Source organism: Aquarana catesbeiana, linkage group LG04, assembly GCF_042186555.1.
Source record: "Aquarana catesbeiana isolate 2022-GZ linkage group LG04, ASM4218655v1, whole genome shotgun sequence".
In the NCBI taxonomy this organism is placed as follows: Eukaryota; Metazoa; Chordata; class Amphibia; order Anura; family Ranidae; genus Aquarana; species Aquarana catesbeiana.
The window spans coordinates 573,634,800-573,652,817 of record NC_133327.1 but is presented as its reverse complement, the minus strand read 5'-3'; the positions used below and the strand labels follow the sequence as shown (position 1 = coordinate 573,652,817).

The 18,018-nt window shown below is 44.7% G+C and overlaps 1 protein-coding gene across 1 annotated transcript in view; it reads left to right on the top strand.

Annotated features, from left to right (window-relative positions):
- The window catches only part of LOC141140674 (uncharacterized), a 165,794-nt gene that overhangs the window by 123,477 nt on the left and 24,299 nt on the right, over positions 1 to 18,018 (top strand). The window contains exon 9 of the mRNA XM_073628081.1: positions 1,902 to 2,064. Coding sequence (XP_073484182.1) covers positions 1,902 to 2,064 — 163 coding nt within the window. The remainder of the gene's footprint in view (positions 1 to 1,901; positions 2,065 to 18,018) is intronic.

Here is an 18,018-nt window from a genome sequence, read left to right as displayed (position 1 = left end):
ATGGTGGTGGGGATGGGATCAATGGCGCTGGCACTTACTTGCTTACAGTGTCAGTTGTGCCTCCAGCGATGCCTTTTCCAACATGGGGTCTCTGCTCACAGCAGAAAGCTCCTCCTTCTTCACGCTGTTAGCTGTCAGCTGGTCAGCTGACTTTCTCCTGTAGTTTCTGCCTCTTGTCCCGACAATGCATTTGTCTGCAGCAATGGGGGGGGCGCGCAGAGAGAGGATGGGCGTACGGGTCCGCTGTGTGGGTATGGCAGTGACAGGGGCGGATCCAGAGATCCAGAGTCTAGTTTCAGGAGGGGTACTGCCAGAAAATACTTTTTTTTGCGGGCGATTTATCAGGGAAATGGCTGGTGTTGGCGCTTCAATCATCTTGGCACCATGTTTGTTATGGTGTCAGGATGATTGAAGCACATTATTTCTATTATTACATTGTAATATAAAAATAGTTCAACTCTCCATAATGCAGAATCAGTGGGAGCCCCGAGTGTGTCACTTGCCATGTCACCTGCCTTCAGATGCGGATTGTCACTTGCCACGACATCCCCTGCCACACGTTGTGGATTGTTACTTGACATGACGTCACTTGCCACACGTTGGGGATTGTCACTTGCCACACGTTGCGGATTGTCATTTGCCACACGTTGCAGATTGTCATTTGCCACGACATTCCCTGCCACACGTTGCAGATTGTCACTTGCCACGACGTCCCCTGCCACGCGTTGCAGATTGTCACTTGCCACAATGTCCCCTGCCATGTGTTGCAGATTGTCACTTGCTACGACGTCCCCTACCACGCGTTGTGGATTGTCGCTTGCCACGCCGTCCCCTGGTCCACCCGCCACGCATTTGCCACGACATCCCCTGCCACACGTTGCGGATTGTCACTTGCCACGATGTCCCCTGCCACACATTGCGGATTGTCACTTGCCACGGCGTCCCTTGCCACACGTTGCAGATTTTCACTTGCCACGTCATCTGCCACACATTGCGGATTGTCACTTGCTGTGTCAGTTGCCTGCTAAGGTGCGGATTGTCACTTGCTGTGTCCCAGAGTGAATGCAGGCAGCAGAGAAATGATGTAATCTCTCTGCTGCCCATGGATGCACAGTGAGGGCGGAATTGCAGTGATGATAGGCGGGTGGTGAGAGATGATATCATCTCTCTGCTTCCCCGCCCGTCGGCCCGCTGACTGGCCAGCAAGCCCACTCACCTGCCGACTGGCCTGTTTGCCGGCTCACCCACTGACTGGCCCACCCACTCACTCTCCCGCCGACCCACCCGCTCACTCACTGGCTGACTGCTCCCCCCCTGTGCAACGAGTGTTCTGCCTGCACGCGCCTGTCACCTCTAACAGCAGCGGCGCTGGGCTCCCCCACAGTGGGATAAAGAGCGAAACGGGCTGGCTGGCGGCAGTTCTGCCACTGCTCTTGGGTGGCATTTTTCCGCCCCCCTGAAAGTGCCGCTCGGGGCCCATGGTCCTACCGGGTCCCATAGCAGGTCCGGCTCTGGTCAGGGGGCATGGTGACTGAACAAACTACCCAATACAGGCATGCTGTGTGTCTGTACGGTGTCCTGTACCCCTGAACGGCTAGCCAAAGTATGGAAACTAAATATGCTAACAAATCAGCTTCTGTGCTGTGCATGGTCAGTTTAGAACAAGGAAGGAGGGTGGCTGGCAGGATCAACCAGATACTTTAGCTGGAAGAAGTGCATGAAAATAATAGTGACTATGATTTATACAAGACACATACCGTATGTGAACACACACATTGAAAAAACATATAGTTTGGGTAACATTGAGGGTTTGCCATTCTGATGCCATGCTACTAAGCTGAAGTCTTTGTTTAAGAAATCCTTATGCAATACTGAACTATAGCTCTTGAACTGTGTTGCAGATGAAAGAGGAGAACATGTCTTTGTCAGACACAATTAGGACTCTGCAGCAGGACCTGGAGAAGAGCTCTTTCAGTTTTAGTTCCCAGATGTACCCAGCTGGCGCAGAGGTTCTGCTCATTTCTCATAGAGCCTCTCAAGAAAATGGTCATGCAGCTGTAGCAGGTGATTAATATGAAATTGTTATTGTTGTATTTTCTGCAGCGGTACCATTGTGTGGGAATGAGTGGACTAATAAGGAGACATAAGATTGTGTGTTGTTAAAATAATACACAGCCATACACTCACATCATGGCTGAGTTTTTCTATTCTTTTGCTTGGTGAAAGGTGGGAGGAGATGACATAATCACTTCAGCAAAACAGCAAAACCAGGCTAGAGCTCAAGGACTGCTTTTTATTTATAAGACGGATTGATGTTTTATATTGTGACATGTCAGGACTTTGTTCATGAGTTCTTTGTTTCTCCACAAATAAATAACTGACATGTGACAATATGCAGCAACAGTATTAATTTAGACTAGGATCCAATTATATCCATCATCCCTACTCACAAGGTTATAGGCTGTAGCAGGGGCTGATCTGTGTCAAACTCTTATGAACATAGCTAAGAACTGCACAGGCACCAGGATTTACAAGACTGTGTCACCTCTGAGCCAACATCTCAGACCAGAAAGTATAAGGTGACCCCGCTTGAACAAAGATGGTGCCGACCCTCTGGAGAGAAAAGCAAATGAAGACATTGTCAGGGTGAGTACCAAGGTTTCTGTAAGAGGTAATAAATACCTGGAAGTGTCATACTTTCAGTACACATTACTCAGCATGTGATCTGATGTATGGTCTGCTTAAGGTGTGCAAACAACAGTAACGTTCTGGTACACATTGTACCTGTGCTTTGAGGGCTTCCCAAAGTATCTTCATAAATGTTTTAAACGAGCTCAGCTACAGGAAGGTATGTTTCTACATTCACCAATGCTTTATCCCTCAAACACCAGCTTTTTTCAAATAATACTTTACCCCTTCAAAATATTAGCTCCATAGTTGCTAAAGCTATATGCAGGGGTTACTTGTACTAATGTAGCTATATTTAAAGAGTGGCTCCACTTTTGTTGAGAGAAAAACAATTCCCTCTGTGTGATCAATATACACTGTCTGGATTTTAACAAACTGTGTTGCAGATTCCTACCCGTTTCTGTTCTGAAGAAAAAGTTGTGTGTCAATGTGCAGAGTAAATCTGAATGGGAGTGACTTTTTCATTATTAATCAGCTGACACACATACATTGTTTTAATGAGGAAAGTTGCAGCATCTGCACTCCCTTAGACGTTAATCCTTTAGGAGTATCTCACCAAAAATGACATTTTTGTTGCAGAGGATGCCTAAAATCTGATTTCTATCTTAGTGCAGAATTCGGGGAAAGTCAGTGAGCAAATCACACAAGCAGGAAATTACATATCTGGGGGGGGCGTTTTGCACACAATGCTTCCAGATGTCATAGTGCATTGCATTTTACTGAAAAATCACATTGCTGCAGATTGAAGAGGAAAGGTACAGTGAAGTAAAAAAAGTATTTGATCCCCCTGCTGATTTTGTACGTTTGCCCACTGACAAAGAAATGACCAGGCTATAATTTTAATGGTAGGTTTATTTTAACAGTGAGAGACAGAATAACAAAAATATCCAGAAAAACGCATTTCAAAAAGTTATGAATGTATTTGCATTTTAATAAGTGAAATAAGTATTTGACCCCTTTGCAAAACATGACTTAGTACTTGGTGGCAAAGCCTTTGTTGGCAATCACAGAGGTCAGACGTTTCTTGTAGTTGACCACCAGGTTTTCACACATCTCAGGAGGGATATTGTCCCACGCCTCTTTGCAGATCCTCTCCCAAGTCATTAAGGTTTTGTGGCTGATGTTTGGTAACTCGAACCTTCAGCTCCCTCCACATATTTTCTATGGGATAAAGGTCTGGAGAGTGGCTAGGCCACTCCAGGACCTTAATGTGTTCCTTCTTGAGCCACTCCTTTAATGCCTTGGCCGTGTGTTTTGTGTCATTGTCATGCTGGATTACCCATCCACACCTATTTTTAATGGCCTAGCTGAGGGAAGGAGGTTCTCACCCAAGATTTGATGGTACATGGCCCTGTCCATCGTCCCTTTTGATGCGGTGAAGTTGTCCTGTCCCCTTAGCAGAAAAATACCCACAAAGCATAATGTTTACACCTCCATGTTTGATGGTGGGGATGGTGTCCATGGGGGTCATAGGCAGCATTCCTCCTCCTTCAAACACAGCGAGTTAAGTTGATGCCAAAGAGCTCAATTTTGGTCCCCTGAATTATTCAGATGTTCATTAGCAAACTTCAGACAGGCCTGTACATGTGCTTTCCTGAGCAGGGGGACCTTGCGGGTGCTGCAGGATTTCAGTCCTTCACAGCGTAGTGTGTTACCAATTGTTTTCTTGGTGACTATGGTCCCAGCTGCCCTCAGATCATTGACAAGATTCTCCCTTGTAGTTCTGGGCTGATTCCTCACTGTTCTCATGACCATTGAAACTCCGCGAAGTGAGATCTTGCATGGAGCTCCAGACCGAGTGATATTGACAGTTATTTTGTGTTTCTTCCATTTGCGAATAATCTCACCAACTGTTGACACCCTCTCACCAAGCTGCTTGGTGATGGTCTCGTAGCCCATTTCAGGCTCGTGTAGGTCTACAATCTTGCAGCTCTTTGGTTTTGGCCACGGGAGCGGGAGAGGATGTCCATCGAGGACTGTCGCAGACTGGTTCACAGTCTGCTCAGAGACTATCACCTGATGGACTTCAAGGAGGAAGAGGAGGTCTGAAGATTTCCCCATTCCCCCCCCCTCTCCCCCGTGTATCCTTTGGCAGTTCAAATAAAGCTTCGGGCCTGTGAACTCTTTACTCCCTCCCCTGCCCCACCTTCTCCACCCCCCCCCCATCACACCCGTTGCCCATTTGAATGTTATTTGACTATATGACTGGACTTTTTGTGAAATGTTTTTAAGTACTGCTTTCAGGGTAATGCGGCGTCATGCATGATGTGATGTTTCGGGGTATTACTACTCTGCACAACACATTAGGCATCATACCGCAGGATGAATGTAATTTATTGGTATGCTTGGTGATGTATTGTAATGTAGTGTATTTATGCGCTGCGTCGCAGTACAGATTGGATGTACCCTGTTTAAAGTATTTGTTTTTTTGTATATTTTCTTGCAAAATAAAGTATACATTTTTCAATCAAAAAAATCTGATTGATTGCTTCTGTGGACAGGTGTCTTTTATACAGGTAACAAGCTGAGATTAGGAGCACTCCCTTTAAGACAGTGCTGCTAATCTCAGCTTAGTACCTGTATAGAAGACAAGAAATTTTTTAATGAGCCAGAAATCTTTTAATGCACTCATTAAAATGCAAATTAATTTATAACTTTTTTTGAAATGTGTTTTTTTTGGATATTTTTTGTTGTTTTTCTGTCTCTCACTGTTAAAATAAACCTACCATTAAAATTATAGACTGATCATTTCTTTGTCAGTGGGCAAACTTACAAAATTAGCAGGGGATCAAATACTTTTCCCCTCACTGTATCTTTTAATAACATTCAATTACAATATGGCTTGCGTAGCAATTGTATATGCTAGATTATTATTATAATTTTTATTTTTTTTTTTGCTATTTTTTCCATGGGAGTGGAGTTACCCATTAAGGCTGCACTCCAGGATAAGCAAATATTGTCTAAACACAAGGGTCATGTGTATTCTTCTTTGGATCTTGGTGTGCTTTGTGTATTTCCTTCCAGATCTGTGCTGTAAACCAGTGTGAACCTTTACCTCTGTGGAGGAGCTTCCTGTAATATGGACCAGTCACTGCTGCTCTCGCTCCTTGTGTAGGATGACTGGTCTTGTCTCCACCTCCTCCTGTAGTTTTCTGCAGGCAGCCTGTAGTAGGTGGGGGCTGCTGGCATCCACAGTTCTGCTCTGTGAACAAGCCATGTACAACAATGATGATGTCACTGCTACTTTTACACGGTAATATCTGAGATTGTAAAGACATCTGGTGCACACAGAGTGTTTTTTTTATAATTACAGCTATTGAGGAATATATGTAACCACTTGCCGACCACGTTATAGCTGAAAGATGGCTACAGCGTGGTCATCCAGTTCTGGGAGGGTGTCCATGGACGTCCTCCCAGATCCCCACCCCCTGGTCGGGACAAAGGGACAATCACAGTGGCCCTTTACCATGTGATCAGCTGTGTCCAATCACAGCTGACCACATGTAAACCAATTTGCCTGTTATTAGCAGTCCTTTCCTTACGCGCTGTGTCTGTGTGAGGAAAGGAGAGCTGATAACCGGCAAGGCTGTCGGTAGATTCTTTATACTGATAATCAGGACACTTATCATCAGTGCCCTGATTATCAGTGCAGCCTCATTAGTGCCTTTCAGTGCAGATCAGTGCAGCTTATTAGTGCCCATCAGTACGGCCTATCAGCGAGAGCCTCATTAGTGCTTCCTCATTAGTGCAGCTTAACAGTGCCCATCAGTGCAGCCTCATCAGTGCTCATCAGTGCCCATCAGCGCAGCCTCATCGCTGCACATCAGTGAAGAAGAAAAACATTTTTTTGCAAAATTTTATAACGAACAAAGAAAAATATTTTTTGGGGTTTTTTTTTTAAACGTTTAGTTTTTTTCCATTTGTTTAGCAAGAAAAAAAAAAACAGTGGTGATTAAATACCACCAAAAGAAAGCTCTATCTGTCTCAAAAAAACGACACAAATGTCATATGGGTACAGTATTTCAGGATCATGCAATTGTCATTCAATATGCAACAGCACTGGAAACTGAAAATTGGAAGGAAGGGGGTGAAAGTGCCCTGTATTGAAGAGGTTAATTTAAAGTTTTTGTGTCCGGAGGTCAGCTTTAAGCTCACCAGGTAGCTTTTTGAAAACTGAATATAATATTATAACCCAGAACAGATATTCCAATTTCACGTTTTATGTTCAATGCGCAGAGGTGTGCACAGCCTATTGCATTAGGGTGTGCACCCCAAAGCTCAAACACGCGTGTGTGCATGTGTGTATATATACTGACAGTGTCAGTAGAGCAGTCAAAGGTGTCAGGTTTTTTTTTTTTAGTTTTTTTTTTACAATTTTATTTTTTAATATTTTTTTTTAACAATTTTTTTTTTTATGAGCCCTATTAGGGGGCTTTGTTGAAATATCAGGGGTCTAAACAGGAGGAATCTTCGCCACCCGTGGTGATTAGGGTGTGCCCAGGCACACCTGGCATACCCTGTGCGCACGCCTATGTCAATGTGCAAATACTAAATAAGAGTTTCAATGGTAATTTGGTTGCTATAGATGACAGACCTATTTTTTTAGATCTTTTTTTTACTGTTAAACAGCTCAGTGTGCCTTCCAAACTAGACCTATCATTTTTTTAAATATTGCAGTACTTTAGCATATTTGTACTAGACGCTGCAGTCAGTCATGCATATCCAGCTACTGAAATGTCTTAGCAAATTCATTTTCCTTGTTTGTGATCTTTTCCCCTACCAAACACAATAAAAGGTCATATAAGCTCCATTAGCTGAATAAAGCTTGTGTGCTGGGATCTACACTTTCTATAAATAACTATTTGTCATACTAATGCCCTTCAAAGCCTTTCAAACGTGGTTTTAACTAAAAGAGAAGTATGTTTTTTTACTATTTACTAATCATACTTACCTCGTGGATGGAGCATCAGACCGATACTGCAGCTGTCCCCCAGCATCTCTGCACTGAAAACCGAGCCATCGAACACCACCGATGGCTCAGTTCTCACTCCTCCCCGAGCAGAGCTATCAGTGCTGAGCTGTGGAGGGGTGGGGAGAGGGCATCTCAGCGGCTCGCTGAGACTGCCATCAATCAGGGTAGCTGGTGGATCCAGACTTGGGAAGTTGGGATGACACGCTGCCTCGCATGATGGCAGTGACGTCAGCGGAGAGCAGACTTCAGACCACTCTCTGCTGAAAACGGGTCACAGGAGTGCAAAACGAATTACACTTCTATGACCCTTAGGAGAAGCCCAGCCTAAAAAGCGCAGGCTGAACTTCTCCTTTAAAGAACCACAAGGTAATGGTTGTCACATTAGTCATGTGAGAATGCACCCTAACTGTCCAGGATTTTACATTTCAAATAAACAGTCTCTTCTTTTATCGTTCGGCAGCCTCTGGGCCTCATTTACAAATGAAGTGTTTCCTAGGTGGGCCAGCAATCCCTGGCAATGCTGTAAAATGCCCCTTCGGTTTAACTGTTAAAAATGTACTTTGAAATTTGATGTGAATGCACATAGATGTGTGATTATGCGCACATAGGGGACATTTATCAAGATTATTACTGATACAGAAAAATAGAAAGGAGAGACTCCCACTATGCCAACATCCAATAATTGTATAAAGGGATTGAATGAGTTATAAACTCGATCAAAACATAGCGGACTTTATCGGCACAACATGAGGCAGTGATTTGGTAAAAGTATAAAGTCTTTATTACAAAAAATTAAAATCACATATAACAAACACCCTACTAACTGACAAGGTCAACTGATTCCCAAATAGACATGGAAGTTAGGATTAATTGTTTCAAGCACTGTATAGACACTGATTGTGTAAGGATGTCAATAAGTAGAATCCATAGACTCCTTCATGTCTTCTTGTCAACGCGTTTCACAATTTTAATAGCTTCCTCAGGATATTTTGGGTAGGTGCTAATACAAAATTAAAATAATATCATAAGTATTTATGGTATTACAATGTATACATCATATTTAACAAAGTATTTTGGTCTTGAAAACATATAAAGACATACATAACCATACTACATATGCCTGCCTGGTAAACCCTGAGACCAATTGAGAGAGACACCACATAAAGACAGGCTGCAGAACCAAAGTCAATCCTTCCCACCGAATGGATAAAAAAAGTGAACCAGTTATGTGACCCTTAAGTTGGGGAGGAAAGAATCTCGCCTCCAATGTAACCAAGGACACTGTTGATTCTATAAACCTAAACACGTAAAGCACTATGAGACATCCCCACATTTATCCTTCCATATTAGTATAAAAATTATATATATTGTATTATTACCTATTGGTAATTCAGTCCAAGTGGACTATTACTGATAGTCATTACAGGCTGCATCTCATTTAGTCAAGTCTGCGTGACAGTTTTTCTGTGTATTTGTGACCCCTTTGCCTGGAATCCTGGGCAGCCAACTGAAATAGATTTGTACAAGTCTAAAGCTGACCATAAACAAGACAAAATTAGTGGAAGGCCCTGTTCCGGCTCCACAATCCTCCACAAAGTCAATTTTGTCAGCTATCGGAATTCAACAGCCCAAACACAAGAACAAATGTGGCACAGGATTAAGATTTTTCAAGGATCACTGAAATTGTCACTGGGCACAATGGCTCTAGTTTGGCAACACTCCACAAAATGGGGACCACCCTGAGGAACAGGGAAAAGACCCAGAATTGAGACTCCACATACATATAATTCAGTGAGAGCGCCAAACAAACGTCTAAGAGTCCAAGGTAATTTAATGATAAAATTGATTTATAGCAGAATAAATTCAATGCGTTTCGGGGGGGCCACACTCCCCCTTCATCAAGGCTTAAGAATTTTGACTGTGCTTAAATTGCTTAAATGCATTTAGGTGAGCAGATACCAAATACATTTGTGGTTAACTACTTGGAACAGTTTCAGGGAGGCAGGTTACACCAGTGTTAGTGATTGCAGCAAATACCTTTTTTTTCTAGTGGTAAAGCAGTCACATGACCAGTATCGAGCTCCGTGTCCTTGTCTCTGAGGGGAGGCCAGAGATATTGGTTGTAAAGTATGTACAGTACCAGAAATGGGATGGCTGGAGTATAAGTGTGTCAGCCTGTGTTGTAAAAGACTGCAGGCTCTTTGTGCTTTTGCTTCTGCTGTTCCCTATGAGAGATGGACTGCACTTATTTGATGAGTATGAATCGGAGCATAGTATTGACAGCAAAACGTAGAAATCTATTAAGCACATAGAAGATTTATAGGAACCCCAGGCATTTTGAGTTCACTTGCATCCACATCAAACAAAAGAAACATAAACAATAGAAATCACTTTACACTTGATTGAAGTCATTTTTTTAGGTTTACATCACCATCAACCAGGGGCGTAACTACCACCATAGCGACCCATGCGGGCGCTATGGGGCCCGCAGCCGAGTGGGGCCCAGTGAGGATAAGAGCACCACCGGCACAGTCTCCCAGCCAGGGGAAGAGAGAGGAAAGGAAGAGGCGATGTCAGGTCTCTCACTTACCAGACCGGTGAGTCCGCTTGGGCAGAGGGTAGGCTCCCTTACATATCTGACTCGCGGCCCCTGGTAGAGCAGACAGGAAGCACACGAGTACGGAGTGGTATGAGAGCCTGTGCAGGAGTCCGGATTCCAGAAGCTAGATATCTCCAAACAGCAGATGGTAAACAAGGCACAGGCAACAGGTGCTGAGCAGGAGCTATAGACAGGTCAATACACAGGCAGGGTTCGTCAACAAACGGGCAGCAGAGGTGCAGGAGGAGCAGGCAGAAGCGGGGTCAAACAAGCCGGGGTCGGATGCAGGCGGAAGTCAGGAGAGTCTACCACGGCCAGCTGGAATGCTAACATCAGTGCCCATAGAGGCAGGCACCCGAGCACCCACAGGAATGCGCGCACTAACGCGCCCCGGCACGCAACGACGCCCAACCAGGTAACCTCTCTGACAGGCGAGCTGTCCGTATCAGCAAAGAGCTGAATTGCCCAATGTAAGAGCTTTCATTAGAACTTCCAGTGTTCCCGGGGTTCACTTCACCTAGCACCACCTTTTGGCCCGGTGTCATCAAAGGCATTGGGCCAAGAGGTGGGGCTATGTGACGATGAGCCCCGGGAAGACAGGAAATTCAAATGAAAGCTATTACAGCGGGCAATCCCGCTCTCTGCTGATCCGGTTGGCTTGCCTCTTCCTCTGCATAGGTGGGGCTGTATGGGGCACAGACACCAGGCTGTATTGGGCACAGGCCACGCTGCATGGGGCACAGGTCACGCTGCATGGGGCACAAGTCAACATTTTGCTATGGGGCCCTGCTATTTCTAGTTACGCCCCTGCCATCAACCATCACCATGGTCCGGTATACTCAGTTCTGAATCAACATTTTTGTAAAGTACCTGGTGGAGATCGAGCTAAATCGGGGGCTTCTCTTGCATTGCTTGTCCAACACCCCTTTTGTGATGACAGGTGGTGTGAGGACACAGAGTGTAGTGGGCAGTGCCAGCTGTTGGGTGCAGGATGCAGACGACAATGGATTGCTAGACAGGGACCAGAGACTGGAACGTGGTGACGCTTGATCAGCAGACAGGAGCATAGCCAGTACATAAGCCAAAAGGTCATCAACAGCCAGGCAGCAAGGTACAGGAATAGGGATGAGCCGAATATCCCCCAGTTCCATTCGCACCAAAACATGCGAACAGACAAAACATTTGTGCGAACACCGTTAAGTCTATGGGACACGTACGTGAAAAATTAAAAGTGTTAATTTTAAAGGCTTATATGCAAGTTATTGCCATAAAGTTTATGGGGACCCGGGTACTGCCCCAGGGGACATGTATCAATGCAAAAAAAAGTTTTTCAGGAGCAGTGATTTTAAAAACGCTTACAGTGAAACAATAACAATGACATAATCCTTTAAATACCGTGCCTGGGAGTTCCCCTTAGTCTGCCTGTAAAGTAGCGCATTTGTGTGATGTGTTTTACAGTCCCGCAGCAAAATGACATTTCTATAGGAAAAAATTTCATTTCAAACTTGCTCGTGGCTGTAATGTATTGCTGGATTCCGGTAATATAGATACAATTCAAGGGAAAAAAAATGTGTGGCCCCCCCAGTCCATACCAGACCCTTATCCAAGCAAGCAGCCTGGAGGACAGGATAGGGGGGACGAGTGAGCGCCCCCCCCCCCCCCGAACCATACCAGGCCACATGCCTTCAACATGGGGAGGGTGCTTTGGAGCCCCCCCAAAGCAACTTGTCCCCATGTTGATGGGGACAAGGGCCTCATCCCCACAATCCTTGCCCGGTGGTTGTGGGGGTCTGCAGGGGGCTTATCGGGGGGGCCCCCAGATCCCGGCCCCCCCTATGTGACTGGGTATTGGGTACATTGTAATCCTACCCATTCACCAAAAGAGGTGAAAAAAGTAAAAAACACAAAAGACAGTTTTTGACAATTCCTTTAGTAAAAAAGAAAAAAAGTGATGTCTATACTTCTTCAATTATGGCTCTGACGGACCTGAACAATAGAAAAAAAGAGCTCCGCCTTGATGAGAAGCTGACTGCTGTCTTTTCACGGTGACGGCTGTTATAAAGGCACATGACGTCAGAAGGGGCGGGGCCACTTGGTTACGTTGCCAGGTGGCCCCTCCCTTGCCTATATAACAGCTGTCACCGCGAAAAGACAGCAGTCTGCGGGACCCCTCCCATTGAGGTGGAGCTTTTTTCTCTTCTATTTTTTGGGTCCGTTGGTGCCGTGATTGAAGAAGGATGGACATCGCGGGACCCCAAAGCACCCTCCCCATGTTAAGGGCAAGCGGCCTGGTATGGTTCAGGAGGGGGGGTGCTCGCTCGTCCCCCCCCTCCTGACCTGCCAGGTTGCATGCTCAGGTAAGGGTCTGGTATGGATATTGGGGGGACCCCCACGCAATTTTTAAATTTTAATTTTTTGGCACGGGGTTCCCCTTTAAAATCCATACCAGACCTGAAGGCCCTGGTATGGATTTTGGGGGGAGACCACCACGCCATTTTTTTTTTTTTACATTTTGGCGTGGGGTTCCTATACATGGCCACTATGTAAGCAGCCTTATATAGTGTTGGGCGTGGACTTAGCCCCCCTGAGCCATGATTGGCCAAAGACACCCTGCCTTTGGCCAATTATGGCTTTTGCAGCAGAGCACGCTGTGATTGGCCAAAGCATGCAAGTCAGGTGCATGTTTTGGCCAATCATCAGATGGAAATGCACTGCGATCTCGCAGTGCATTATGGGGCATTCTGCGGCGCTCGAATTAGCCGCGAACGCCCCCATATGTTCAGTTTGTTTGCGAGCAAACGAACACTCGATGTTCGAGTCGAACCTACGTTCGACTTGAACATCGGGCTTATCCCTCAGCACAATAAATAGGCAGGAATCCAGAGACAGGTCAGGGGCAAGCCGGGTCATGAACAGGAAGGCAAATCTAGCAGGTCAGGGCACAGGAACTAGCTGAAGACTACTCAGCAATCTGTTCATGTCACAATTCAGCTTAAATAGGCCATTTGGCGCCAATGCCAATGCTGAGTGTGCAAGTGTGCATACGCAAGAACTGCTTAGCAAGCACGCTAATACATCTGTGCAACAGTCCTCTTGAAAAATACTGGGCTTTTCTTAAAATCTTCTTGACTCTTAGGAATAGTTAAATCCTGGATTTTCAACTTAATGTAAAAAATAAAATGCATTCATTCTGGATCTGCTTGTCAGTTTTTCAGATGGATCTAATGTATGTAGTGAGGTGAATGTATGTCTGCTTACATCCAAGTCTGTTTTTGTGATGAAACTCATGAGGCTCATGTGAAAGGACCCTTAGTTTTATGGTGGATTTTTAAATGATTACTAAATAATTTGTTAGGTTTATTAAATATTAGTATAATGAGTTGAAATTTAAAACCATTAGCATCTCAGATACATAGTTACATAGTAGGTGAGGTCGAAAAAAGACACAAGTCCATCAAGTCCAACCTATGTGTGTGATTATATGTTAGTATTACATTGTATATCCATGTATGTTGCAGTCGTTCAGGTGCTTATCTCTTGAAACTATTGATGCCCCCCGCTGAGACCACCACCCCTGGAAGGGAATTCCACATCCTTGCCTCTCTTACAATAAAGAACCTTCTACGTAGTTTAAGGTTAATCCTCTTTTCTTCTAATTTTAATGAGTGGCATGAGTCTTGTTAAACTCCCTTCTGCGAAAAAGTTTTATCCCTATTGTGGGGTCACCAATATGGTATTTGTAAATTGAAATCCTATCCCCTCTCAAGCATCTCTTCTCCAGAGAGAATAAGTTCAGTGCTTGCAACCTTTCCTTATAACTAATATCCTCCAGACCCTTTATTAGCTTTGTTGCCCTTCTTTGTACTCGCTCCATTTCCAGTACATCCTTCCTGAGGACTGGTGCCCAGAACTGGACAGCATACTCTAGGTGCGGCCGGACCAGAGTTTAGTAGAGCGGGAGAATTATTGTTTTATCTCTGGAATTAATCCCCTTTTTAATGCATGCCAATATTCTGTTTGCTTTGTTAGCAGCAGCTTGGCATTGCATGCCATTGCTGAGTCTATCATCTACTAGGACCCCCCAGGTCCTTTTCCATTCTAGATTCCCCCAGAGGTCCCCCCCCCCCATATATAGATTGCATTCATATTTTTGCCACCCAAATGCATTATTTTACATTTTTTTACATTGAACCTCATTTGCCATGTAGTTGCCCACCCCATTAATTTGTTCAGATCTTTTTGCAAGGTTTCCACATCCTGCGCAGAAGTTATTGCCCTGATTAGCTTAGTATTGTCCGCAAATACAGAGTACAATAATTGAACTGTTTACTCCATCCTCCAGGTCGTTTATGAACAAATTAAACAGGATTGGTCCCAGCACAGAACCCTGGGGGACCCCACTTTCAACCCTTTACCATTCCGACTACTCCCCATTTATCACCACCCTCTGAACTCACCCTGGTAGCCAGTTTTCAATCCATGTACTCACCCTATAGTCCATGCCAACGGACCTTATTTTGTACCGTAAACTTTTATGGGGAACTGTGTCAAATGCTTTTGCAAAATCCAGATACACCACGTCTACGGGCCTTCCTTTATCTAGATGGCAACTCACCTTCTAATAGAAGGTTAATAGATTGGTTTGGCAAGAACGATTCTTCAAGACTCCATGCTAATTACTGTTAATGATACCGTTCTCATTACTAAAATCTTGTATATAGTCCCTTATCATCCCCTCCAAGAGTTTACATACTATTGATGTTAGGCTAACTGGTCTAATTCCCAGGGATGTATTTTGGGCTCTTTTTAAATATTGGTGCTACAATGGCTTTTCTCCAATCAGCTGATACAATTCCAGTCAGTAGACTGTCAGTAAAAATTAGGAACAATGGTCTGGCAATTACTTGTCTGAGTTCCCTAAGTACCCTCGGGTGCAAGCCATCTGGTCCCGGTGATTTATTAATGTTAAGTTTAAGTCTAATTTTACTTCTGTCCTCTGTTAACCATGGAGGTGCTTCCTGTTATGTGTCATGAGGATAAACACTGCAGTTTTGGTTACTGAAGCCCCTCGATTCCCTCGTGAAGACCGAGGAGAAAAATAAATTCAATACCTTTGCCATCTCCCCATCCTTTGTAACCAGATGTCCTTCCTCATTCTTTATGGGGCCAATATGGTCTGTCCTCCCTTTTTTACTGTTTACATACTTAAAGAATTTCTTGGAATTTTTTTTGCTCTCCTCTGCTATGTGTCTTTCATATTCTATCTTAGCCGTCCTTATTGCACACTTAGATTTCTTGTTGCATTCTTTATAAAGTCTGAATGCTGATGACGATCCCTCAACCTTGTATTTTGTGAAGGCCTTCTCTTTTGCTTTTTTATGCATTTTTACATTGGAGTTAAGCCATCCAGGACTTTTTGTTCGCTCTTTTAAATTTATTGCCCAATGGAATGCATTGGCTAATGCCCTTATTTAATATGCTCTTAAAGCAAACCCATCTCTCCTCCGTTGTCACGTACCTTACAGCGGAGTCCGAAATGCTAAGGGTGGCCTCTTGCACGGTTCCGGACCAACACCCCTGGTAGTGAGGACAGGGAGTGCTGGGGCAACAAAAGGGTGCAGGTGCCTGCAGGCTGAAGGCTGGAGCTTGGAGATACAGGGTCCTCTTGGAGGAAGGCGTGAAGACTGATCACCAGAACTGTTCAGCGGAAGCCAGGCAGGTAAGTATGGATTCAGGAACAACTGCAACGTCAGAAACAGGCAAAGGTTGGCAACTGGCTGGCAACAAGGTACATAAACGGAAGACAAGTTCATAGTCAAGGACAGGCAGAGGTTGGCAATGGGCTGGCAGCGAGGTACAGAATCAGGAAGCAGAGCCGTAGTAGAGAATCCAAGCCAAGGTCTGTATAATCAGTAAAGGTAGATAACAGGCAGTGGTGATCCAGGAGAGTGGTCAAGGAAGCCGGGTTTGTCAGGAGCAAGGTAACAGGTCAAACAGCAATCAGGAACTCAGGAACAAACAGAAGACGATCCAGCACTGGTATCAGGCAGAGACTCTGTTTATATAGGGCGCCATGTGCCAGGATTGGTCGACGTGAATGTGCGTGCGCGCACACACGTTAGCATGGGTGTGCGAATGCGCGTACACATTCGTATGGGTGCGCGAATGCGCACGTACATTCCGGAACTCGTTTGCCTCTGTTGGGGACACTGCGCATGGCCATTAGCATTAGCGGAATGGGAATTAGCCACTGCTACACGGAGACGGGCATTAGCACTGTGAGTTCTCTGACAATGTCCATTGGCATTAGCGGAATGGGGATTAGCCACTGCTGCATGGAGACGGGCACTAGCACTGTGCGTTCTCTGACATCCGTGTTCTTTGTTCCTAAGATTTTATCCCAATTTATGCCTTCTAGCAAGGTTTGTAGTTTAGGGAACTTGGCTCTTTTGAAATTCAGTGTCTTTGTATTCCCCTTATGTTTCCTATTTGTGTGATTTATACTGAAGCCAATTTACTTGTAATCGCTGTTACCTAAATTGCCCCGTATTTCCACATCCATGATCAGGTCTGTATTGTTGGTAATCAGTAGATCCAATAACGCTTTATTCTTTAGTCTTTGTATTCCCCTTATGTTTCCTATTTGTGTGATTTATACTGAAGCCAATTGACTTGTGATCGCTGTTACCTAAATTGCCCCGTATTTCCACATCCGTGATCAGGTCTGTATTGTATTGTTGGAAATCAGTAGATCCAGTAACGCTTTATTTCTGATTGGTGCATCTGCCATCTGACCCATAAAATTGTCCTGCAAGACATTTAAGAACTGGCGAGCCTTAGATGAATGCGCGGTTCCCTCCGCCCAGTCTGTTTGGATAATTAAAATCCCCCATTATGATAACACTTCCCATCCTTGCTGCTAATCCAAATTGTGATAGGAGATCTGTCTCCCCTTCCCCTCTCAGGTTAGGGGGCCTATAGCATACTCCCAGTATTATTTTCCCCTTAGCTTCATCCTTTTGGAGCTCTACCCATAAGGATTCCACCCCCTCCCTAGCTCCCTTAGTGATGTCATCTCTCACATTCACTTGTACATTATTCTTGATATATAGGCATACCCCTCCCCCTTTTTTACCCTCTCTATCCTTGCGATAAAAGGTATACCTTTGGATGTTTGCCAGCCAATCATGAGAGCTGTTGAACCAGGTCTCTGAAATTCCCACAAAATCCAAATCCTCCTCGAACAACAGTATCTCTTGTTCACCCATCTTGTCCGCTAGGCTCCTGGCATTGGTGAACATGTCACGTAGTTTAGACCGGTCGCATATTATCCTCTGATTGGGTGTTCCGAGATACAATTTCTTGACTCTGTACACACTTTAATAGTAGATACATTTTCTATAAACATTTATTTATTTTAATGGTACTTTTTTAAACTTTGTACATTAATTGCTGCCAATATAAGACACTTAACTAAAAACCACCCCCTAATCCATGTGCCTGGCCCCTAAACTACATGCAGGCTTTAAGTGGCTTCAAAAAAGAGTGGCCTCGGGGCACAGAGCACTGTGCCCTGAGTCCACCTAGTTGTGTGAGAATAGCGAATTAATATATTTGCTATTGTCTTCCTGATTCTCCTCTCGGCCAATCAGGAAGCAGGTCTTAAGACCCGATTGGCTGAGAGGAGAAACGATCGTATTGGCCGCAGAGGGAAGCTGCCGTGAAGCCGGAGACGCAGGGTGGAGCCACTGAGGAGGAG